Source organism: Ranitomeya variabilis, chromosome 2, assembly GCF_051348905.1.
Source record: "Ranitomeya variabilis isolate aRanVar5 chromosome 2, aRanVar5.hap1, whole genome shotgun sequence".
Lineage (NCBI taxonomy): Eukaryota > Metazoa > Chordata > Amphibia > Anura > Dendrobatidae > Ranitomeya > Ranitomeya variabilis.
The window spans coordinates 832,098,486-832,124,894 of NC_135233.1; the positions used below are offsets into that span (position 1 = coordinate 832,098,486).

At 41.2% G+C, this 26,409-nt stretch overlaps 1 protein-coding gene across 2 annotated transcripts in view; it reads left to right on the forward strand.

The window, feature by feature from the left end:
• The window catches only part of CSMD1 (CUB and Sushi multiple domains 1), a 2,858,343-nt gene that overhangs the window by 2,521,225 nt on the left and 310,709 nt on the right, over positions 1–26,409 (forward strand). For both annotated transcript variants that reach the window (XM_077290057.1, XM_077290056.1), the window contains exons 46-49: positions 8,639–8,752; positions 21,498–21,686; positions 23,450–23,596; positions 25,374–25,562. In XM_077290057.1, the coding sequence (XP_077146172.1) occupies positions 8,639–8,752; positions 21,498–21,686; positions 23,450–23,596; positions 25,374–25,562 (639 nt within the window). The remainder of the gene's footprint in view (positions 1–8,638; positions 8,753–21,497; positions 21,687–23,449; positions 23,597–25,373; positions 25,563–26,409) is intronic.

Sequence of the window (26,409 nt, forward strand, 5' to 3'; positions counted from 1 at the left end):
AAATGCACCTACCTAAAAATTTAGCAAATGTGTGTGGAGCCAAAAATATAACACCCAACATTCCCCACTGGGAATATAACTACTGAAAGGAGTGAGAAAATGCATGAACAAGAGGCAGGCAACAGAGGCAAGGACCAGCAGGGGTAAGAAAGGAAGACATGTTTGGCAGTCTCTATAAACTATAATTAAAATGAACCAGTCAAAAGGATTGTGCACAGTAACCTGTAGACCGTGTCAGGTTGGCGCTGTTATACTGGTTAAAATTATACCTTGGTTGATGAAATCCGTCTTGTGGTTGTTTAATCTTTATTTTCAGTTTTGAGTTAATGATATGCTCGTGCTTCGGGGCAGGCCTACGGAGGTGATCTCAATGTGGTGCTCTACTTAGGTATTCATGTGGCTTCTAACAGGTCACTGATCCCTCAGTGAACTGCCCCTTCTTTACATAATGAACATTATGTATATATATATATATATATATATATATATATACATATTCACTGCTCAAAATAATAAAGGGAACACTTAAACAACATAATCTATATATAATTGTCTAAGGGTTTTTCTGTCTGTCTGTCTGTCCATGAAATCCCATGTCTCTGATTGGTTGCGGCCTCGACCAATCAGCGACGGGCACAGTCTGTCGCGAATTCACCTCGACCAATCAGCGACGGGCACAGTATCGACGTACACTCACTGGCCACTTTATTAGGTACACCTGTCCAACTTCTTGTTAACACTTAATTTCTAATCAGCCAATCACATGGCGGCAACTCAGTGCATTTAGGCATGTAGACATGGTCAAGACAATCTCCTGCAGTTGAAACCGAGCATCAGTATGGGGAAGAAAGGTGATTTGAGTGCCTTTGAACGTGGCATGGTTGTTGGTGCCAGAAGGGCTGGTCTGAGTATTTCAGAAACTGCTGATCTACTGGGATTTTCACGCACAACCATCTCTAGGGTTTACAGAGAATGGTCCGAAAAAGAAAAAAAATCCAGTGAGCGGCAGTTCTGTGGGCGGAAATGCCTTGTTGATGCCAGAGGTCAGAGGAGAATGGGCAGACTGGTTCGAGCTGATAGAAAGGCAACAGTGACTCAAATCGCCACCCGTTACAACCAAGGTAGGCCTAAGAGCATCTCTGAACGCACAGTGCGTCGAACTTTGAGGCAGATGGGCTACAGCAGCAGAAGACCACACCGGGTACCACTCCTTTCAGCTAAGAACAGGAAACTGAGGCTACAATTTGTACAAGCTCATCGAAATTGGACAGTAGAAGATTGGAAAAACGTTGCTTGGTCTGATGAGTCTCGATTTCTGCTGCGACATTCGGATGGTAGGGTCAGAATTTGGCGTAAACAACATGAAAGCATGGATCCATCCTGCCTTGTATGGAGCATCTTTGGGATGTGCAGCCGACAAATCTGCGGCAACTGTGTGATGCCATCATGTCAATATGGACCAAAATCTCTGAGGAATGCTTCCAGCACCTTGTTGAATCTATGCCACGAAGAATTGAGGCAGTTCTGAAGGCAAAAGGGGGTCCAACCCGTTACTAGCATGGTGTACCTAATAAAGTGGCCAGTGAGTGTAGATGTAATAATGGTTGCCATGGCGACGATGATGTCATAAAGGTTGCCTCGACCAATCAGCGACGGGCACAGTCTGCTGCGAATTCTGGAATCATCATTGTCCATATACTACGGGGACATGCATATTCTAGAATACCCGATGCATTAGAATCGGGCCACAGTCTAGTATCTATATATATAATTGTCCTGGGCTCGACCAATCAACGACGAGCACAGCATGGTGACGATGATGTCATAATGGAAATCCCGCGTCTCTGATTGGTCGAGGCTGCCAGGCCTCGACCAATCAACGACGAGCACAGCATGGCGACGATGATGTCATAATGGAAATCCCGCGTCTCTGATTGGTCGAGGCTGCCAGGCCTCGACCAATCAGCGACGGGCACAGTATCGACGTAGATGTCATAATGGTTGCCATGCCGACGATGATGTCAAAAAGGTTGCCTCGACCAATCAGCGACGGGCACAGTCGGAATCATCATTGTCCATATACTACGGGGACATGCATATTCTAGAATACCCGATGCGTTAGAATCGGGCCACAATCTAGTATATATATATATATATCTATATATATAATTGTCTAAGGGTTTTTCTGTCTGCCTGTCTGTCTGTCTGTCCTGGAAATCCTGCGTCTCTGATTGGTCGAGGCCGCCAGGCCTCGACCAATCAGCGACGGGCACAGCATGGTGACGATGATGTCATAAAGGTTGCCTCGACCAATCAGAGACGGGCACAGTCTGCCGCGAATTCACCTCGACCAATCAGCGACGGGTACAGTATCGACATAGATGTCATAATGGTTGCCATGGCGACGATGATGTCATAAAGGTTGCCTCGACCAATCAGCGACGGGCACAGTCTGCCGCGAATTCTGGAATCATCATTGTCCATATACTACGGGGACATGCATATTCTTGAATACCCGATGCGTTATAATAGGGCCACAATCTAGTATATATATATATATATATATATATATATATATATATATATATATATATATATATATATACACACACACAATTAAATCAAACTTTTGTGAAATCAAACTGTCCACTCAGGAAGCAACACTGTTTGACAATCAATTTCACATGCTGTTGTGCAAATGGAATAGACAACAGTTGGAAATTATTGGCAATTATCAACACACTCAATAAAGGAGTGGTTTTGCAGGTGGGGACCACAGACCTCATCTCAGTACCAATGCTTTCTGGCTGATGTTTAGGTCACTTTTGAATGTTGGTTGTGCTTTTACACTCGTGGTAGCATGAGACGGACTCTACAACCCACATAAGTGTCTCAGGTAGTACAGCTCATCCAGGATCGCCCATCAATGCGAGCTGTGGCAAGATGGTTTGCTGTGTCTGTCAGTGTAGTGTCCAGAGGCTGGAGGCGCTACCAGGAGACAGGCCAGTACACCAGGAGAAGTGGAGGGGGCCGTAGGAGGGCAACAACCCAGCAGCAGGACCGCTACCTCAGCCTTTGTGCAGGAGAAACAGGAGGAGCACTGCCAGAGCCCTGCAAAATTACCTCCAGCAGGCCACAAATGTGCATGTGTCTGTAAAAATGGTTAGAAACTGACTCCATGAGGATAGTCTGAGTGCCCGACATCCACAGATGGGGGTTGTGCTCACAACCCAACACCGTGCAGGACGCATGGCCTTTGCCACAGAACACCAGGATTGGCAAATTCGCCACTGGCACCCTGTTCTCTTCACAGATGAAAGCAGGTTCACACTGAGCACATGTGACAGAGGTGACAGAGTCTGGAGAAGCCATGGAGAGCGATCTGCTGCCTGTAACATCCTTCAGCATGACCGGTTTGGCAGTGGGTCAGTAATGGTGTGTGGTGGCATTTCTTTGGAGGGCCGCACAGCCCTCCATGTGCTCGCCAGAGGTAGCCTGACTGTCACTAGGTACAGAGATGAGATCTTCAGACCCCTTGTGAGACCATATGCTAGTGCGGTTGGCCCTGGGTTCCTCCTAATGCAGGGCAATGCCAGGAAATCTAAAAATAAAGATTAAACAACAACCACAAGATGGATTTCATCATCCAAGGTATCATTTTAATCAGTATAACAGTGCTGACCTGACACTGTGTGTAGGTTACTGTGCACAATCCTGCTGGCAGGTTCCCGTTTAAGCATCTGCTGGTATAAACTGTAATATGGGCACATGTGGATTGCAAAAATACCTGTGGCTTGTGCTGAGTGTAAGGGGGATAACATTGGTGACACAGGTTGTAATGGTTGCATCTCTGGCTAGGGCAAACTTTTATTTCCTTATAAATTATTTTTATTGATTTTCAAAAGAAGGATATACCATCTGACAATAGTGTAGTCAAAACTGTTGTAGAAAGTATAGTCCATGAGTAACATCAGATGAAACAACATCTATACAAATGCTAGTTGGCAAATACTAATACTAACAAGTGAGATTGAATAATATAATAAGTAGCTTTCTGAGTATCAAAGTACAACAATGTTCAATGAGGTGGCACAATAGCAGTAAAAATGTATCTTTTTAGTTGAAACATAACAAACTTAGAAAACAGAGGATGATTGGATGGGTTACCTGTCCACCAGAGGTTCTGGCCTAGCTGCAAGTACAAAATGCTTACAATGCATATGAGAAGACAAGAACGGTAATACTACTGGCCAACCAGATACCACTGAATAGACTATTGTATTAGATGCTATCATATAGAGGGGGATCAGGAGGGTATAAATTTACTTAACTGGACTCAGGGAGACCAATATCCTTTAAAAGACCACTCCGCAATTTTTTTAATTGCCCCACTTTGTTAGAAATCAGTATGTGGGTGTAGTCTATGCATAAAATTACATTCTGGCCACTGTCTTCTGCTATTTCCAGCTGTGCTCCAGTCCCTTTCAAGCATCATATGACAGCAGCTCAGGCTTTATGGCTCACATAGTGGACCGATAGTTCCTTTCCTAAAGTAAGGCTATAAGAGCCTCGTTCTGAGGTTCATATACAAACACTGGGAAAGTGACCTCCGGTCTGCATAGAAAATGCTGTGTGAGCTGGCTGTTAAAGGGCCACTGTCACCCCCTCCAGCCGTTATAAACTAAAAGAGCCACCTTGTGCAGCAGTAATGCTGCATTCTAACAAGGTGGCTCTTTTAGTTTTTGCTTCTGTTATTCCCTCAATAAAGCGTTTTATAATTTTCCCCAAATACCTGTCTTTGTACCTGGAGGCAGGTCTGAAGCCTCCTCTGTGAAGCGCCCAACTGCCGTCACTCATCTCTTCTGGGGCGATGGTCGCCGCCCCCTGTGCGCTGTTCTTCTTAAATCCGGCGCCTGTGCTGTGCGTGCCTGCCTGGGGCAGGCGCAGTGTTCATTGGCCGTCATAGCTCAGATGCCGGGTGCCTGACTGCGCCTGTGCGGGCAGTGCGGCCACCCTGTTACTGAATCCCCGCCCCGCACTGTGTTATGCATTATGCACAGTGCGGGGCTGGGATTCCTGGGCATGCGCACTGCGCTTGTCAGACGCTCCCCCAGGTTCCCCGCCTTCCAGCGTCGGTCTGTGCAGGAATCTGCCCAGGAATCCCAGCCCCGCACTGTGCATAATGCATAACACAGTGCGGGGCGGGGATTCAGTAACAGGGTGGCCGCACTGCCCGCACAGGCGCAGTCAGGCACCCGGCATCTGAGCGATGACGGCCAATGAACACTGCGCCTGCCCCAGGCAGGCACGCACAGCGCAGGCGCCGGATTTAAGAAGAACAGCGCACAGGGGGTGGCGACCATCGCCCCAGAAGAGATGAGTGACGGCAGTTGGGTGCTTCACAGAGGAGGCTTCAGACCCGCCTCCAGGTACAAAGATAGGTATTTGTGGAAAATTATAAAACGCTTTATTGAGGGAATAACAGAAGCAAAAACTGAAAGAGCTACCTTGTTAGACTGCAGCATTACTGATGCACAAGGTGGCTCTTTTAGTTTATAACGGCTGGAGGGGGTGACAGTGGCCCTTTAACAATTCCAGTTACACAATGTTGGAGAGAACAGGAGCAGAACAGGAAATATCAAAAGACCTTCACTTATAAGTATTTTAAACCACTCAATACACACACCATACTATTTGCTAATGGAGCTGTGTGTGCCTTCTATTTTAGCCACTGGCTAATTCTTCCAATTGGAACATGAAGTTTGCATTTTGTATCCTCTGGTTAAACAATGGAGGTGTTTGGGAATTCCAGTAATTACCGTAGTTAACAGAATCCTAGCAGCTGCAAGCAAGTGTCTGATTATTGGGAGTTTGAGTTTTCAGATTCTATCCTCAAATAGTACTGATGGGCAGATTTTCGAGGATTCTGGAATGTAAATTTTGAAAATCTGTGGCATTTCCATGACATAAGGAAAAAAATTGAAAAGTCAGAAAAGCCCTGTAGGGTCTTTTCTGGGTAGTAAAATGAGACTAAACTTGCACAGTTGTGCTCATCTGGTAGAGTTGTGTGCACACAACCACGAATGAGGCTTAGACTGCTGCAGATACACAGGAGACATCAAGAGAAACTGTGTTAATTTGTGCTGCCGTCAATACTGGTGAGAATATACAAAAAAGGTTGCACTCTATCTTGCCAAAGCATGTCTAATATGAAATACATGAAATATGAATAGCAAACATTAGGAAAATATTTGAGAGGCGCTCTGCACAAATTTGATCAAATAGTGTGAGCCCATCACCCATCGTCAAGGTGGTCTCATTAAACTGATGGGTCCCTGACCTCCCTGTCCAAATGTGAACACTTACCGAAGGCTAATGTCTGTATGCATGGGTGAATGTGGACACCTCTGTCAGCAAAGCCTACATATGGGTTGGCCGGAACCAAGTGTGATTAGATGTAATTAAAAACCACATGGTGACGGGAGGAGTGCACAGTCAGTAAGCTATGGGCACACGCTTGACAGATAGGATCAGGATGCGCGCTGCGGTTTAGGTAATGAACACTGCATGCACACGCCCCTGCACATTCTCTGTCTGCACTTTTAAAGGGCCCACACCCCTAAAAAATGCAGAATTTTTTTTTCTTCTTTTCTTCTTCTCCTTCTCTCCTGCCCCCAGAGACAAGGGCCCACTGGGATTTCCTCGATACCCCGCCAGGCCAGTTCAACCCTGCTTATGTGTTATTATGTTCCCAAATTCCATTGTAACCTCCCTGTAGTAATATATTCATATTTTTTTTACTCTGGTTGTTAATTTGCTATCTTAAAATTCAATCATATATTAATATTTTTGTGACAGAACAGTATAAAAACATAGACTGCAAATCCAAAAATGATACATTGATCTAATGCCACTAGGCAAAAATTAAAAAAACTGAACAGGTTCTTAGTTTAACATGCTGATCAAACTATCTAAAGCCCACCACCACTTCACAGTGAACTTATAAGTGGGTCCCTAACCAAAAAGGTCCAGCGCCATAAGCAAACTACTGACGCAGTGATGGTGCACCAGCAGGGTGGACAACCTAGTGCCTCACAGCACCCATGCTGCAGGACTGAGTCCCCATGACTTCAGGCCACACCACGGTACAGGCACAACACCTCAGCAACAATGACCACCACAGAAGCAACAATGGCCACCACACAGCACAAACACCAGGTGAATAGATGTAAAAAAAACCTCACCTTCCACAAGCTCTCTGTTTGTAAAGTGATAGCAAATATTTTTGGAACTCTTCTTGCAGTCTCCTGTTAATGTTTTTTAAATGCATAACTTCTTGTTGATAAAAATAAAAAGTATATAAAAAATCCAGTCTAATTTTTAAAACAAGATAATAGCCTAATAATCAGTTGGCTAGTCCTGGTTCTCCAGAGGAAACGTTTTATTGAAGAATAAAATAAATAAAGGTTTACATTCTTAGGTTTACCACATGGGGTGCCGCCAGCTAGCCTTCAGGTTCAGAGTCCACATACTCTCTGTGCCACGTGCATTTAAATAGTCTAACATAAAAATTCTTGAATGAAAAGGTAGTAGTCACAGTTCAAAAAAGGGAATCTGTCAAGGTTTTGGCTTCCCCATCTGACAGCAGAAACACTTAATCCAGTGATGTATCACTTACTTTGTGTTTGCTGCAGTTTTTATAAAATCACCGTTTTATCTGCTTCAGATCTACCAATTCTCTGAATCCTGGGCTCTGTATAATCCCGCCCACACCATTGATTGGCAGCTTTCTACTTACACTATGCATAGGCAGAAAGCTGACAATTAGTGGTGGAGACAGGTTATACAAGGCTTATAAATATGAAGGACTACAATACAGCAGGTTTACTAGTCCTCTAGTGATAATCTCCTGCTTATAAAAAGTAACTTTATCAAAATTATACCAAGAAGCTCAGCAAGTGACCCTACATCATGCTGCTCTCAGATTGGGCGATAAACCCTGGTCACAGATTCCCATTAACGCAGTAAAATATTTAATCTCCCAGTGAAAGTGACATCTATGTAAGAACAAGTTGACGTAAAAATATACAACAGAAAAATATATATGAAATAAAACATAACGAGATGTTCAGAAAAAATGTCTTTATTTGTGGCCTCTAGTATGTGTATATATAGTTGATTTGCTTGACATACTACAGCAGCTAATGATTTTTTTTAATAGCCATCACAAAAATTCCTATTGTGACCATGGACCAGACACCACTGTAGTCTGATCCTGCAGTCTAACTCCATTCCATTTCCATCTTAATTGCTTATCTTACAAATGTACTGTACAGTATGTCTGGAGGAACTGAGGGATGTGTTGAAAGGAGAATTACTACAGTATCAGACTACACAGGTTTGATGTTGTCTGTTACTATGGAGACACATGAAATTGCAAAGGAACTGTAGACATGCAATTTTTTTTAATACTGTTGGAAAAATTGCTCCAATCCTTCAAGTGCACTGATGATCACCTTTATACACTAAAAATACCTTAATTGTGCTCTAGCTGGTTTTGTTACCCATTATATTGCATTCGAAAATGTAACAAGTTCAATATAAAATGAAGCTAATTTCAGCTGTTTTATCTTTTTAGGTGATTTTGTAAAATATAAATGCCATCCAGGGTTTACCTTAGTGGGAAATGACATTTTGACCTGTAAGTTAGTTACCCAACTACAGTTTGAGGGCTCCTTGCCTACCTGTGAAGGTAAGTCTCGCATTTCACAGTACTATAGTTACAGTAGTATAATTAGCATGCAGAGCTTTTTAGTTCTATGGGAATATTCGTGCATGCGATTTGCATTATTACTGACTGTTAAAATTAATTGTTCTCTCGTGGCTTCCTGTGATTGGTGAATATAATTATTTAAAGCTTTTCTTGAGGATGTTCTTAGTTGATAATGTGGAAAGTATTGTTTTCTCTTGAGCTGTAAGTGGAAATTAAGCTTTTCTGAGCCATTAATAAGCTAAGAGCTATACAATACTGTAAGTCAAAACTGCAGATATTGCCCGTAATCTATAGTGTGCAGAGTGAATTGTGTCCCTTCTGTAATATATATATATACATACATTCAGTACAGACCAACAATTTGGACACACCTTGTTAGGGGTCGAGTTCCCGCCTCTGCACAGGGGGAATCTCGGGCCATCTCCACTGCGGTCTCCCATTCGTCTCCTGCCACATTGGAGCATGCTCAGCGGAGATGTCGGTCCCAGCGTCTTGCTCATTCTGACTCTGTGCAAAGGGTTACTGCTGCTTTTCCAGCTTCTGCCATTGAAACCAGTGCTGGGCAGTGGTGAGCAGATGCTTTTGGGACTAAGTCCTGCTTTTCCCCTTCTGAGCATGCCCAGGGTAAGATCTCTCATTGGAAATCGAGGGTCACATGCTTGGATACTGCAGCAAAGCCCATTGGTTCTCCAGGAAGGTCCTGAAGGTGCTCAGGCTTTGTGGCAGCCTCTCATTGGTCCTTCTAGGAAGGTCTTGTACTTGCTGCAGCTATAAAAGGTTTTCATGGCTGCACGGCCATGCGCTAGTATCAATCCAAATATGTGCTTTGCGCCAGTGTGGTTATGTATGAATGTATTTAGGGACCCAGCTGAAATAAGTCCCTAGAATACTGGCACCTCCGATGAGGAGATTGCTTGTGTGCATAACCACTGACTGCTATCAGTTCGGCAGTAAGCTTGTGCTCCTGTGAGGCTAACATGGCACAGTGCTTTCCTCTCATGGCTACTCTGTGAAGTAACAGAGCTAGTCTATACCGCCAAACAGTGCCACCTTTTACTAGCAGCAGGTTCCTCCTGCACGGTGAACCCCAGGCTGCGAACGCACCAATTATAATAAACGTCTATATTTACTCGGTGTGTTCCGCTAGCCCTAACACACCTTCTCATTTAAAATTTTTCTGTATTTTCATGACTATGAGAATTGTACATTCACACTGAAGGCATCAAAACTATGAATTAACACATTTGGAATTATATACTTAACAAAAAAGTGAGAAACAACTGAAATTATGTCTTAAATTCTATGTTCTTCAAAATAGCCACCTTTTGCTTTGATGACTGCTTTGCACACTCTTGGCATTCTCTTGATGAGCTTCAAGAGGTAGTCACCGGGAATGGTTTTCAATTCACAGGTGTGCCCTGTCAGGTTTAGTAAGTGGAATTTCTTGCATTATAAATGAGGTTGGAATCATCACTTTTGTTGTGCAGAAGTCTGGTGGATACACAGCTGATAGTCCTACTGAATAGACTGTTAGAATTTGTACTACGGCAAGAAAAAAGCAGCTAAGTAAAGAAAAACGAGTGGCCATCATTACTTTAAGAAATGAAGGTCAGTCAATCCAAAAAATTGGGAAAACTTTGAACCAGTCCCCAAGTGCAGTGCCAAAAACCATCAGGTGCTAAAAAGAAACTGGCTCACATGAGGACCGCCCCAGGAAAGGAAGACCAAGAGTCACCTCTGCTTCTGAGGATAAGTTTATCCGAGTCACCAGCCTTAGAAATCACAGGTTAACAGCAGCTCAGATTAGAGACCAGGTCAATGCCACACAGAGTTCTAGCAGCAGACACATCTCTACAACAACTGTTAAGAGGAGACTTTGTGCAGCATGCCTTCATGGTAAAATAGCTGCTAGGAAACCACTCCTAAGGACAGGCAATAAGCAGAAGAGATTTGTTTGGGCTAAAGAACAGAAGGAATGGACATTAGACCAATGGAGATCTGTGCTTGGGTCTGATGAGTCCAAATTTGAGATCTTTGGTTCCAACCACCGTGTCTTTGTGTGATGCAGAAAAGGTGAACGGATGGACTCTACATGCCTGGTGTGATGGTGTGGTGCTTTGCTGGTTACACTGTTGGAGATTTATTCAAAATTGAAGGCATACTGAACCAGCATATCTACCACAGCATCTTGCAGCGGCATGCTATTCCATCCGGTTTGCATTTAGTTGGACCATCATTTATTTTTCAACAGGACAATGACCCCAAACACACCTCCAGGCTGTATACGGGCTATTTGACCAAGAAGGAGAGTGATGGGGTGCTACGCCATATGACCTGGCCTCCACAGTCACCAGACCTGAACCCAATCAAGATGGTTTGGGGAGAGCTGGACTGCAGAGTGAAGGCAAAAGGGCCAAAAGGTGCTAAGCATCTCTGGGAACTCCTTCAAGATTGTTTGAAGACCATTCCCGGTGACTACCACTTGAAGCTCATCAAGAGAATGCAAAGAGTGTGCAAAGCAGTCTTCAAAGCAAAAGGTGGCTACTTTGAAGAACATAGAATATAAGACATAATTTCAGTTGATTCAAACTTTTTTGTTAAGTTTATAATTCCACATGTGTTAATTCATAGTTTTGATGCCTTCAGTGTGATTGTACAATTTCCATAGTCATGAAAATACAGAAAAATCTTTAAATGAGAAGGTGTGTCCAAACTTTTGATCTGCACTATATATTTAGCCTTTACTGGCTATTAAAATAGGGGGACCCCCAAAAAATGATGCGGAGTCCCTCTATAATTAATAGGCAGAAAAGGCTATGCAGACAGCTGTTGGCTGATATTCATAGCCCAGAAAGGGGCCATGGTTTTTGGCCCCCCGGCTACAAATACCAGCTCACAGTCGCCCCAGAAATGGCACATCTGTAAGATGAGCCAATTCCGGCACTGAGCCTCTCTCCTCCCACTGCCCTGTTGTGTTGGCATATGGTGTAATAGGGGGTTAGTGTCACCTTTTGTATTGTAAGGTGACATCAAGCCTGCTAAGCAATGGAGAGGTGTCAATAAGACACCTATCCATTACTAATCTTATAGTTGTTAATGGGTTAAAAAAGACACAGGCAGAAAAAAAGTATTTTAATGAAATAAAACAATAAATACAGTTTGCCATCTTTATTGTTCTCCTAATCCATGTGACGCCCTAGATCTCCTGTAAAAAATAAAAAATAAAAAAACACAATATACCATACCTGTCCAGCGTTCAGTCCCACGCTATAATAATCTATATTTGGAGGATATATAATTTACAACCAGGATCGGTGCTAGTGCAACCGGCTCGGCTGTAATCTACTGATGAATGAATAAGAAGCTGCCGGCGCAGCATCAGTGACTATCGTGACATCACTGAGGCTGCGCATCCTCATAGCCTGACCCACAGTGAACTCTGGACCATGGGAAAATGTACTGACATCAATCCCACAAACATTACCCCACTTGCCACCGCTGCATGGCAAATGGGAAGAGTGGGGCAAAGTGCCAGAATAGGTGCATCTCATAGATGAACCTTTTCTGGGCAGCTGTGGGCTGCTATCTTTAGGCTGGGGGCCTATATCAATGGCTCCTTACCAGTCTGAGAATAGCAGCCCCCAGCTGTGAGCTTTAGCAAGGCTGCTTGTCAAAAATGTGGGGGATCCTACGCCATTTTTTAAATTATTTTTTTAAATAATTAAAAACACAGCGTGGGGACCACTCTATTTTTGCTAACCAACCCTGCAGAAGCTTACAGCTAAGGGTTGCAGCCCCCAGCTGTGAGTTTTGTCTGGCTGGTTAAAAAAAATCGGAGGGAACCCATGTCAGGTTTTTCATTTCCTTAGGTCACAGGCGGCAGCTGTGGAATACCGCAATCATCCGCACCGACAGTCACTTTTATTACCGGCAGCAGGTGTCGGAGGATGGGGTAAGAGTCCCAAAAGCCCCACCTGTTGTCACTCGGACTTTAATATATCGCTCATCATTCTCCACTGCTCGCTGGCAGAGTTGGGGAGAATGATGAGAGTCAGCTTAAGCACCTGCCGCCAGGGAACAGTGCTTACTGTAGTGCTTCTTCCGGTGGCTGTCCGTGTGGTACTGATGCGGCACACGGGTGGCCCACATTTGCCACACGAGTGCCGCACATAGTACACACACAGACACAAGGACACATATCACCGGTACTGTTTTTTCTGGTACTGGAAATATGAGGATGTGTGAAATTGGCCTTAGTGTGAGCATCAAAGGCAGGGACATGACATATGAAGGAAATCTAAGTCATATGTTGTGAAGGGGTTAAAGGCATCCTGTCATGTCCCAAAATGCTATTAAAGATTCAGATATGAGGATTAGTGTGCAGATAAACAGCATTCTAAGGCTGCCAAGGAGCTGCATAGAAAGTGTGGCTGCTGGGAGAAATTGAACTTCCAGACAGCCTCCAGCTTTCAGTGATAGAGGCACGTCCGGCACGACTTCGGTTGCCACTCGGTAATTTAATGAGCGATGGCTGAAAGCACTCCCTGGCACATTGCAGAGTCATGTCAGTCAATGTATGGAGGTGTGCTTTTAACCAACACTCAAAAAATACTCAGTGGTGACTGATGCTGATCTTTCTGTCTATTTGACTGAAAGTAAACGGCATCTGGAAGGAATAAAGTTAATTTCTTCTTGGTAGCATTCAGGAAGCTTTAGAATTCCATCAGCCTGCAGATAACCCCATGTCTGCAGGATCTTAGCATTTGGAGACATGACAGGTTCCCCTTATGATACTACAAATATTGCATCTACAGGTACGGCAAGGAATAGTACACTTTATAGCTCTGCCAATTTAGGATAACTCTTGAGATCTTTTAAAAGAGACTAGTATTGTAAGATTGTAACCTAGATAATATCTCAACATTAGTATAGTTTACTGGATCATTGGTGTGAAAAATATCTATACTTTTAATGTCTTTCTTATTAATAAACTGTCTATTTTAACTAAATATCTGCCCTCACATATATATTGTTTCAATCATGGATATTAATGTTGAGATAACAACAAAGACAGTTACTGAGAGGTCAAGCAAGTGGTTACATTTAGGTTTCAGTTACCAAGAAATCTATGAAAATTTGCATGTAAAGGTGAATTATAAGTACGCACTGAAAACACATGAGGATTGTTGAGGCAGAATAGCATTTATAAATATTAAAATGTATTTTAGCTTAACAATGGATCCCCCAAGTGTAACCAAAATTAGTCATTCTTACATACTTGAAGTTAAAGCTGCAGCTGTCAGGTCTCACATATTGGCGGTTTCATTTTTTCCTTCTTGTACCTGTACACTTGATCACGACTTTCAATAAGGTCACTACATGAGGGAAAACATTGAAATCAAGACTTTTTTTATGAGAAAAGTATTGAAACTTTAATAACAGTAATTCTTTCTTAGTAACTGTTTCAGGCTTTGGTAAGAATTAGAATCTTTCTGCTTACTAAAACCTAATACTGTTGCACTCGGCGTAAATGAATGGGAATAACCCTATTTCAGAATGTTACAAATATATTTTAACTAAGAATAAAATAGAAAAATGTCTTAACAAACAATTTTATGCACATGCAATAAAGTGACACAGGCCAGTAAAAATAGGTACAAATACAGCGCAATGCATACAAAATATCAGTCAACTATACAAAGGGCTGTTTAAAAAGTTACTGCATGTGATATGAAGGATACGGAATCATTTTGTAGCGGATGAAATTTGTGATGAATTTACAAAAAATATTGAATTCTTAATGGATTTGATTCTCAAAAATACAGAGAAATAGCAGTCAGCTACTGTAGTTGCCTTTTTAATAAATGTTTTGAGTGCTGGGCTGGGGTTAAAACATAATACATATTAACACATTGACCTCTGATGTCATTATACTGGGCAGCCCGCATGAAGCCAGATGACCAGTCAGTGAATATCTGCTGAAGATATTACTGAGATGCTAAGGGAACGTCCCTAGGACACTAATATATATATATATATATATCATAGAATTTTATTAATTGGGGTACATATATATTAGTAGGCAGCGCTGAAAGAATAAACTCAGCGGCCAATGTGTTAAATACTCACCTTTCCTATGCCTGCCCTTCACTAAACTCAACTTTGTTTTAATTCAAATGGACTTTGTTACAACTGTACATCACATGGCAAGAAAAGCAACTATACAGGGTGAACATGGATGCTCGAGAAATACAAAATTAGCACTACAACATTTTATCTAAGGACTATTGGGTGTTTTGGAAGTTGAAACTCCATGAATAAAAAGTAATGTAATAGTTTAGTGATATCACATTACATATAATAATAGACCATTAAACCCATGCCACTTCCTGGAATTACATACACTAAGTTACCTTTTATTCTCTTGACTTGTAGATCTCAAGAATATGGTTTGTAGAAAGCATTTAAATATAATAATAGCTTTTGAAGTGTCATAATAGAGCAAAATTGTCCTGTAATGGAAAATATTTTCCAATGTTAAGTGATATAAGTTGTGTCCACTTGACAGGAGAAACGCAAATAATGAAATATCGCCAATAAACCTCAATAATGCATTTTGGGATCAGTCTAAGATCATTATGCCCTATTCTTTCTCATTGTTCTAAAATTCTGCCCTGATTGTATTTACACACATCTTCAAGACAAGCAAAGCTATTTTTACTAGCACTTCACATTTGCCAAAGCAATCTAATTTGCCTCTCTCAACCTGTTGATAGGTAAACATTTTCCTGAAAAATAGAAAATTCTAAATATATTTGTATAATAAATGATAATTGTCTGGCTTCGATCATGGCTCATGTGATGTATTTAATGCTGAATCTGTAGGCTGTAAATAATTGAGCGCTGTCTGCATACGAAATCTCTTCTATTTTATTTTTAGCAACTTCCTGATAGTAACAATAATTATGTTTTTCTCATTGATCATTCAGTTAAGGGAAGTGGTAAAGTTTATTGTTTGCAGCTTGGTGAGCAGGTCTTTAATTTTACTGCCCGTCAGAAAGCATCCATTGTGAAATTTGGAAACATTCCTAGATTCTGTTATTCTGAATAACATGTCTCTTTTTTTTACTACCTTTTACTTTGAAATATAATTCAGTCATAAAGAGAAAGATGGCAGATAGAAAGGCAAAATTAGTTTTATCCCAAATCTGTGCTTTATATGTCCAAAACAATCACCCTGTCTGTAGTTAAATGTATAAGATATATAATTTGCATAATAAGCAGCAGCGTATGCATCATCCAATGACTATTTATGGCATTGCTGTAAGTCAGGGGATCCCAGCTTACAGTCATGGCCAAAAGTATTGACACCCCGGCAATTCTGTCAGATAATACTCAGTTTCTTACTGAAAATGATTGCAAACACAAATTCTTCAGTGTTATTATCTTCATTTAATTTGTCTTAAATGAAAAAAACACAAAAGAGAATGAAGCAAAAAGCAAAACATTGATCATTTCACACAAAACTCCAAAAATGGGCCAGACAAAAGTATTGGCACCCTCAGCCTAATACTTGGTTGCACAACCTTTAGCCAAAATAACTGCGACCAACCGCTTCTGGTAACCATCAATGAGTTTCTTACAATGCTCTGCTGGAACTTTAGACCATTCTTCTTTGGCAAACTGCTCCAGGTCCCTGATATTTGAAGGGTGTTTTCTCCAAACTGCCATTTTTAGATCTCTCCACAGGTGTTCTATGGGATTCAGGTCTGGACTCATTGCTGGCCACCTTAGAAGTCTCCAGTGCTTTCTCTCAAACCATTTTCTAGTGTTTTTTGAAGTGTGTTTTGGGTCATTGTCCTGCTGGAAGACCCATGACCTCTGAGGGAGACCCAGCTTTCTCACACTGGGCCCTACATTATGCTGCAAAATTTGTTGGTAGCCTTCAGACTTCATAATGCCATGCACACGGTCAAGCAGTCCAGTACCAGAGGCAGCAAAGCAACCCCAAAACATCAGGGAACCTCTGCCATGTTTGACTGTAGGGACCGTGTTCTTTTCTTTGAATGTCTCTTTTTTTCTCCTGTAAACTCTATGTTGATGCCTTTGCCCAAAAAGCTCTACTTTTGTCTCATCTGACCAGAGAACATTCTTCCAAAACGTTTTAGGCTTTTTCAGGTAAGTTTTAGCAAACTCCAGCCTGGCTTTTTTATGTCTCGGGGTAAGAAGTGGGGTCTTCCTGGGTCTCCTACCATACAATCCATTTTTATTCAGATGCCGACGGATAGTACGGGTTGACACTGTTATACCCTCGGACTGCAGGGCAGCTTGAACTTGTTTGGATGTTAGTCGAGGTTCTTTATCCAACATCCGCGCAATCTTGTATTGAAATCTCTTGTCAATTTTTCTTTTCCGTCCACATCTAGGGAGGTTAGCCACAGTGCCATGGGCTTTAAACTTCTTGATGACACTGCGCACGGTAGACACAGGAACATTCAGGTCTTTGGAGAAGGACTTGTAGCCTTGAGATTGCTCATGCTTCCTCAGAATTTGGTTTCTCAAGTCCTCAGACAGTTCTTTGGTCTTCTTTCTTTTCTCCATGCTCAATGTGGTACACACAAGGACACAGGACAGAGGTTGAGTCAACTTTAATCCATGTCAACTGGCTGCAAGTGTGATTTAGTTATTGCCAACACCTGTTAGGTGCCACAGGTAAGTTACAGGTGCTGTTAATTACGCAAATTAGAGAAGCATCACATGATTTTTCAAACGGTGCCAATACTTTTGTCCACCCCCTTTTTTATGTTTGGTGTGGAATTATCTCCAATTTGGCTTTAGGGCAATTCTTTTTGTGTTTTTTCATTTAAGACAAATAAAATGAAGATAATAATACCAAAGAATTTGTGTTTGCAATCATTTTCAGGAAGAAACTGAGTATTATCTGACAGAATTGCAGGGGTGTCAATACTTTTGGCCATGACTGTATACCTTGTTACTTATTAGCATGATAATGCAGGGTTAATAAATGTGTATATTGTATAAATAGAATAACTAGAATAAATTGGTCTGGTGGTCTGGACATTTGTATATGTGTTTATAGATATATATACGGTATATATATATATATATATATATATATATATATATATATATATATATATATATATATATATATATATATATATATATATATATATATATATATATATCCCTGACTTTGTACAAGTATACTTACAAGGATTGATGTTGTTTCTATTTTGTTAATTCACTGCAATTTAATAATTGATAAAACTAAACTATTAACCCTTCTATTTCTGAAATCATACTTACCTTAAAACACTAATTCAAAATTCACTGCTGTAGAAAGTCCAAAGCTCCAATTCATTAAGACCAGTGTTCACACTAGTCTAAAATGGAGCCTGTGAGCAGGATTGTGCTGAGTAACTTACAGAAAGTGTCAGGTCGGCGCCGTTATACTGATTAAAATGATACCTGGGTTGATGAAATCCGTCTTCTGGTTGTTGTTTAATCTTTATTTTTAGTTTTGAGTTAATCATATGCTCGTGCCCCGAGACGGCCTGTGGGGGGTCTTCATATGGTGCTCTGCTTAGCTATTCATCTGTATGGCCTCTGACAGGTCACTGATCCCTCCGGGACCTGCCCCCTATTTTACATTCTGAATATTATATATATTGAAATAAAAATCACCTTCAGCAGGCAGGGCCAATGGCGGCGCCTGCGCTGCAGCATGATTGCATGTATAAAGTGCATTTAATTCTTTAATTTGCTTGTGTAACTAAATTAATTGAAAAAAGTCTCAAAATGGCACCGGATGCACCTGCACAATAACAGTTATTGGCATTCCTATAGATGCTACTGCGCAGGTGCCGGAGGCACCATCTTGGAGGAGTCTTTTCTTTTCTCTAGCAAAATGGCACCACCAGTGCCTGTGCATGGGCAAAAGACTAAGAAAGAGACAAATGCTGAAAAATAGGGATCACCAAAAGTAAAAGTAAAAAACAATACTTTATTTAATGATTACACATGCAAACAAGGGAAAATATGAAAATCAGTCAAAAAAACAAAATATGGTTCATTTACATGTCATGTCCAAAATAAGGCAATGACACTCCTCCAAAAAGAACTGTTCTAAGATATGCGTGCCACCAGATATGACTGTGCAAACTAAGTTGGTGGGTATAACAAGATTGAGAACATGTTAGTGTACCAAGCTGAAAAATTAGTACACACTTATGAAACCCAACCTGCCTAGCGTAATGTAGGTCTATGTTCACAGCACAATGTGAAAAAATCAATAGCACCTATAATAGCACAACTATAGAAACATAAGCAATAAATAGACCCTGAAAAAAATGATAATATGGGAAAAAATAGGGTCAAGCAATATGGATATAAAATGCAGAGGTGCATGCCGCACAGGAGGCAGAGAGGGAAATAGATGCCTAGAGTAACAAGACCACAGTAGAGGCTTCAATGGTGCACAGTGGATAATGCCAAAGAGTTGTGCATCCAAAGAGAACAGACTCTCAAACCTGCAAGTGTACAGGTGGGGCCATGCTGGCAAACAGGAGTGAAGGAGGAGGAAGCAACCCCATGCATATCGCCACGGACGTATGTGGCTTCTTCAGGGGCGGTATCTGCCTCTTGTTGCATGTGAGGGACATATGTATGTAGTTAAGTAGCATTCAAATGAGTCAGGAGTAGATGATCAGATCACTGACAGCTGAGACGGTGCAGGCGTGGCCGGCACCATTTTGAGACAGATTTTTTCTTATTGAATTTATTTATACAAGCAAATTAAAGAATTAAATGCACATTATACATGTGATCATCCTGCAGAGCAGACACTGCCACCGGCGCCTGCCTGCTGAAGGTGATTTTTTTTCACTTTTTTCACTATATTTAATATTCATTATTAGTAGTGATGAGCGAGTGTACTCGTTGCTCGGGTTTTCCTGAGCACGCTCAGGTGACCTCCGAGTATTTATGACTGCTGGGAGATTTAGTTTTCATCGCAGCAGCTGAATGATTTATAGTTACTAGCCAGGATGAGTACATATGGGGGTTGCTAGGGAATCCCCACATTTAATCAAGCAGGCTAGTAGCTGTAAATCATTCATCTGCCGCGATAAACAACTAAATCTCCGAGCAGTCATAAATACTCGGAGGTCACCCGAGCGTGCTAGGGAAAACCCAAGCAACGAGTACTCTCGGTCATCACTATTCATTATGTAAAATAGGGGCAGGTCACTGAGGGATCAGTGACCTGTCAGAAGCCAAACAGATGAATAACTAATCAGAACACCACATGACGATCCCCCTCCCACAGACCGCCCCAGAGCATGAGCATATCATTAACTCAAAAATGAAAATAAAGATTAAACAACAACCACAAGACAGATTTCATCAACCTAGGTATCATTTTAATCAGTATGACAGCACCAACCTTACAGTATCTGTAGGTTAGTCAGCACAATCCTGCTGACTGGTTCCCTTTAATGAGGAATGTATTGGACTCAGAGGCACCTAATTCATTAAGAATGAATGAGGCATCTTCTAAAAATGGCATGAGCTTGCTCACGACTCGAAACAAATCTTAATCCAGAGACTTGAGTAGGAGTTGTGGTGTAAGGTATGCCACAACTCGTCATTCATTCATCAAGTGTGCTTCACCACACCCTGTCTTGCCTCCATTCCACCCCAGCACTGCCCATTCTAATAGAGCTGGACAAAATTGACATGAAAACCTCTTATTTTGCAAAAATGCTGTGATTTTTCAAAGTCGCTGGGTAAATAGAAGTCTTATTTTTTTCCCCACAATGAATAGGTAAAAATAGACAATTATTTTGTGTTACTACTAGTGTTGAGCATTCCGATACTGCAAATATCATGTATCGGCCGATATTCGCTGTATCGGAATTCCGATACCGAGTTCCGATATTTTTGTGATATCGGAAATCGGAATCGGAAGTTCCCAGTGTATGGTTCCCAGGGTCTGGAGGAGAGGACACTCTCCTTCAGGCCCTGGGATCCATATCCATGTAAAAAATAAAGAATAAAAATAAAAAATATGGATATACTCACCCCTCCGGCGGACCCTGGACCATAGCGGTGTAACCGGCAGCCTCCGTTCCTAAGAATGCAGTGAGTGTACAGGACCTGCGATGACGTTGCGGTCTTGTGATTGGTCGCGTAACCGCTCATGTAACCGCTCACGTGACCGCGACGTCATCGAAGGTCCTTCACTCACTGCATTCTTAGGAACGGAGGCTGCCGGTTACACCGCTAAGGTCCAGGGTCCGCCGGAGGGGTGAGTATATCCATATTTTTTATTTTTATTCTTTATTTTTTACATGAATATGGATCCCAGGGCCTGAAGGAGAGTTTCCTCTCCTTCAGACTCTGGGAACCATCCAGGATACCTTCCGATATTTGTGTCCCATTGACTTGTATTGGTATCGGGTATCGGTATCGGCGATATCCGATATTTTTTGGATATCGGTCGATCCAATCCGATACTGATACTTTCAAATATCGGACGGTATCTCTCAGCACTAGTTACTACACAATGGATTAAGTCTGTGCTTGCTATATCTGTAGGTAGATAGGTCAATAGGTTCTATTAGTTTGATACTGTAATTTAAACCGTTTGGTCTATCCATTGCAAAGTCTGATAATCTTTTTTATCGTCAATCTCTTGTAGCACAATGTCCAGCAAATGACATTCGCCAGGAATCATCTGGAGTGATCCTTAGTCCTGGTTATCCAGAGAATTATCCTAACTCTCAGACTTGTTCATGGGGTATTAAGGTTGATCCAGGCTATAACATTTCAATATTTGTTGATACATTTCAAAGTGAAAAACAGTTTGATGAACTAGAGATATTTGATGGTAAGAAAATTAATATACACACAAAAGAAAATTATTTTTTATTGTAGCTTATTATGCAGGTATTGTAGATTGTATGCATACATCTATACATATAAGAGGCATCGTGATTACTCGCTAATATTGCCCCCTGCACAGTAGCTCCGACCCCACATATCACCACGCATAATCCCGCCCCCCACCACATTACCACACACAATCCCGCCCCCCCACCACACTACCACACAATCCCGCCCCCACCAGATTACCACATACAATCCCGCCCCCCACCACACTACCACACATAATCCTGCCCCCAACCACAATACCACACACAATCCCGCTCCCACACCACATTACCACACACAATCCCGCCCCCCCACCACATTACCACACATAATCCCGCCCCCCACTACATTACCACACATAATCACGCCCCCCCACCACATTACCACACATAATCCCGCCCCCACCACATTACCACACATAATCCTGCCCCCCACCACATTACCACACACAATCCTGCCCCCTACCACATTACCACACATAATCCCCCCCACCACATTACCACACATAATCCCGCCCCCCACATTACCACACGAGGCTCCATCCCCACACATTACCACACGAGGCTCCGTCCCCCCACATTACCACACGAGGCTCCGTCACCACACATTACCATACGAGGCTCTGTCCTCACACATTACCACACGAGGCTATGTCCTCATACATTACCATACGAGGCTCTGTCCTCACACATTACCACACGAGACTCTGTACTCACACTTTACCATACGAGGCTCCATCCTCATACATTACCATACGAGGCTCTGTTCCCACACATTACCATATGAGGCTCCGTCCCCACACATTACCACACGAGGCTGCGTCCTCACACATTGCCCGACGAGGCTGCATCCCCACACATTACCACACGAGGCTCCATCCTCACACATTACCATACGAGGCTTCATCCCCACACATTACCACATGAGGCTCCGTCCTCACACATTACCACACAAGGCTTCATCCCCACACATTACCACACGAGGCTGTCCTCACACATTACCATACGAGGCTCAGTCCTCACACATTACCATACGAGGCTCTGTCCCCACACATTACCACACAAGGCTGTCCCACACATTACCATACGAGGCTCCATCCCTCCACATTACCACATGAGGCTCCGTCCCCCCACATTACCACACGAGGCTCCATCCCCACACATTACCACACGAGGCTCCGTCCTCACACATTACCACACAAGGCTCTGTCCCCTCACATTACCATACGAATCCAGTTTGTTTTTGATTTTACACTGTGAATAAAATGTATTAGTATTATTCTGATTTTTTATTATTATTATTGTATTTAACTTCATTTTAAGTTAAATTAACACCTGCGTAAGCGCTATTGAATGTTGTCATTATTTACTTTAGTTTAATCACTAGCAGCGTTAATTAGATAGCAATGAGCATGCCGAGCGTTAGCTGGCTGAAAACAGCTAGTGCATACATAATACACTGAAGATTAAATAAGTGAAGATACACTTTAGCTGATTTGAAAAAAAAATGTAAAAAAAATTAGAACTACAATATTGTGCTTCATAGAATTATCCTATAAAATGTTATGATGCCTACATGTGCAGAATTTCATGACAAAAATGTCAGTGTAACACTAAATCTTCTAAAATAATGTAAATCTATGGCAATTATATTTAGTAGAAAATATAAAAATATTAAGAAGGCATGACATGTATTTATATTGTATCACTCTTTTTAAAGGGCCATCTGGACAAAGTTCTCTCATTGTGGCTTTAAGTGGCAATCTAACTGGGCAACACAATTTTACAAGTAAAAGCAATAATATTTTTATTCGCTGGTCAACAGATCATGCTACAAGTAAAAAAGGCTTCAAGATTCGATATTCAGGTTTGGAAATACACAGATAATATACAGGAATTTGTATTTTGATTATTTTTGTTAGCATGTGTATTCTGAGTCTCTTGGATTTTTATTTTCAATATACCAAATTCATTGAAATCAAAGAGCAAATAGGCTTCTTCATTAATGCTTAAGACAACTTTATATTTTGTGGGGGGGGTTTGCATTGTGTAAAGTCTACATAGAAAATTAAAAAACAGAAAAATTAATAGAATGTGCAAACGTTTCATAAACACTGTGGAATTGAAAACAATTAGAACAAAATTATTGTGAATGTATTTGTATCGTTTTTATTGTATATGTATTTTTTTCTGGTGCTTACATAGTCCTAAATGCCCAAACTTATCAATGTAACATTCACTCCTGACCTGAGAAGTGGCACTCTGCTTCCCTTTCATAACTGTCTGTATTAAAGAGGAGCTTGAGCTATGTATATCTATAAATATATATACCGTATATATATATATATATATATATATATATATATATATATATATATATATATATATATATATATATATACATATATATTTATATATGCAGTAGATATACAAATATATACCACATTTTTCATTTTTCAGATTCTAAATCAAACTTTTTTCTCTCCAAATTTGTGAGGAAAAAGGGATGGGTCTTATAATCCGAATGTAGCTTACTGACTGCAATGAAGTGGGGTTCCAGGGTCGCTCCCAGGGTCACTGCTGCGGGAAGCTGGTGGCGGACGCAGGAGTAGGCCGATGCTGCAGGTCCTGGGCTGGTAGGAGCAGGTGTTCGACGGTGCATGATTTCCACCAACATTTTATGAAAGCCCCCTCACTTTCCTTCTTGGTGATGAGATCTCAGTCTGCACATGCATCACCTCAGGGAGGGGGGCATTTTCCTGAAGTTCACCTCATTGAAAACCCTAGAATTTGAGGGGACTTAAGGCTTTGACAAAATGCACTGATTAATACCCCCTCCTACCAGCATGGGACCCACAGCACATCATCCAACTCCTGCTTCAGCCACAAGCCCCAGTAAGCTGCTACTGTAGAAACAGATTATGAGAAGCACCACCATTCAAATTTGGGGTGCATCTTACAATCTGATGCATCTTATCATTTGCAAAATGCGGTATGTATGAATATATATATATATATATATATATATATATATATAAGCAAGCCTCTTTAGTTCCTAACTGAATGCAAACATTTTATAGGTTTAATTTCAGGTAACATAACGTATTATAAAAGTAGTATAAACATATAGAAATGATTATCACAAGAACTCCTGTGCCATTCTCACCTAAGCACTAGACTGTTTTACATAATTACTGAGTAGGGTCTAGAGCAGGGTTTTCCAACCTGTGGCTCAAAAGCCAAATGTGACTGGTGGGCTTATATGTGGCTAACGGATGTCTGATAACTTGATGCATTAGCTAGCAAACAGATATGAAGAGCAGGAGAATGATCTTGATCTTGGATGCAATAACGTAGTATGCTTGTTTTAGAATTAAAATTCTGAATAGGGATAAAATGGGAGCCCCTGGATGGAAGTATTCTGCCTATAAGAGAGGGAGCACAATCAGGGTCTCAATGTGCTTTTTGTAAGACAGCTTTGGCTGATTTTATACCAGGGGTGTTTACTGCATATGTACAATGTAAAGTTATTTTCTAGCTGACTTGTAATTTTCTTACATCAATATGTGCATATTATTCTATACTTTGGTTAGTAAGTCAGCAACATACAGAATTCTTTAAAATGTAACTTTATTGTTTTCTAGCGGCCTACTGCAGTTTGAACACAGCAATAAATTATGGTGGCATTTTGAACAAGACCGGTATAGAGCTTGGATCAAAAGTTTGCTATTTCTGCAAGCCAGGCTATCAAATGATTGGTAAAAGAAACACAACTTGCATTAGAAATCCTAATGGGATGTATGAATGGGATTCACCAGCACCAATTTGTAAAGGTAAGTCATGCATTTTACTTTATCAAAAATAGTGGTATCTGAAATATTCCAAGTTAATGAAAAGAAGAAAACTAAGTGAACTAAACCATTAAAAGTCCAACAGATTAGTACTGTTGAACAATGTACTACATTTCTTTCTAAAGAAAATAATTAAGCCTAAAATCCTTGATTCTAATTAGATTCTTATCCTCTGATCTGTTTCTCCACCATATTCGACTTACCCAACAGTATTAGGATAACAAGCTTAAAAACCCCTTAAAAATAATATTTAACCATCACCTTAAAGAGGACCTGTCACAAGGGAGTATCCTGTTTTGTGCTTTATATGTCATACAGTTGTGCTGTAAACATCTGGGACTTACTATTTACTGCAAATTTTTAAAGTCTTTACCAAGGGTTCATGACGACAGGACCAATAATGTAGAAAAGACTGAAGACAGTTCCCCAAAGAATCTTGTGAGCTATTCCCCTTTGTAAATACCACACAAATTTGCACTTAATAAAAAGTCCCTTATGTCAGAAACCAAATGACAGATTAAAAAAAAATATTAATTTAAAAAAGGCATATTTGGGGAGAAGCTGGAATGAATTAAAAGCAAAAACTGTTTTTCTTGAAAGGAGGTACCGGCGCTGCCACCACGTCATGTGCACACTTGCTGCAATAAGCGGCCAGTCATCTGCTAAAGCTTGCTTTCAAGTAGATAAAGTAAAAAATAAAAAATGCAAACTCTACTATTTGCACCACAAAAAGAGAATCTGTAGGAGCCACAATTCAACATAGTATAAGCTACTCCTTGATTCATGGACTGTTCCGTAGAGGATGACATCGCACCGTTCGAGGCAGATC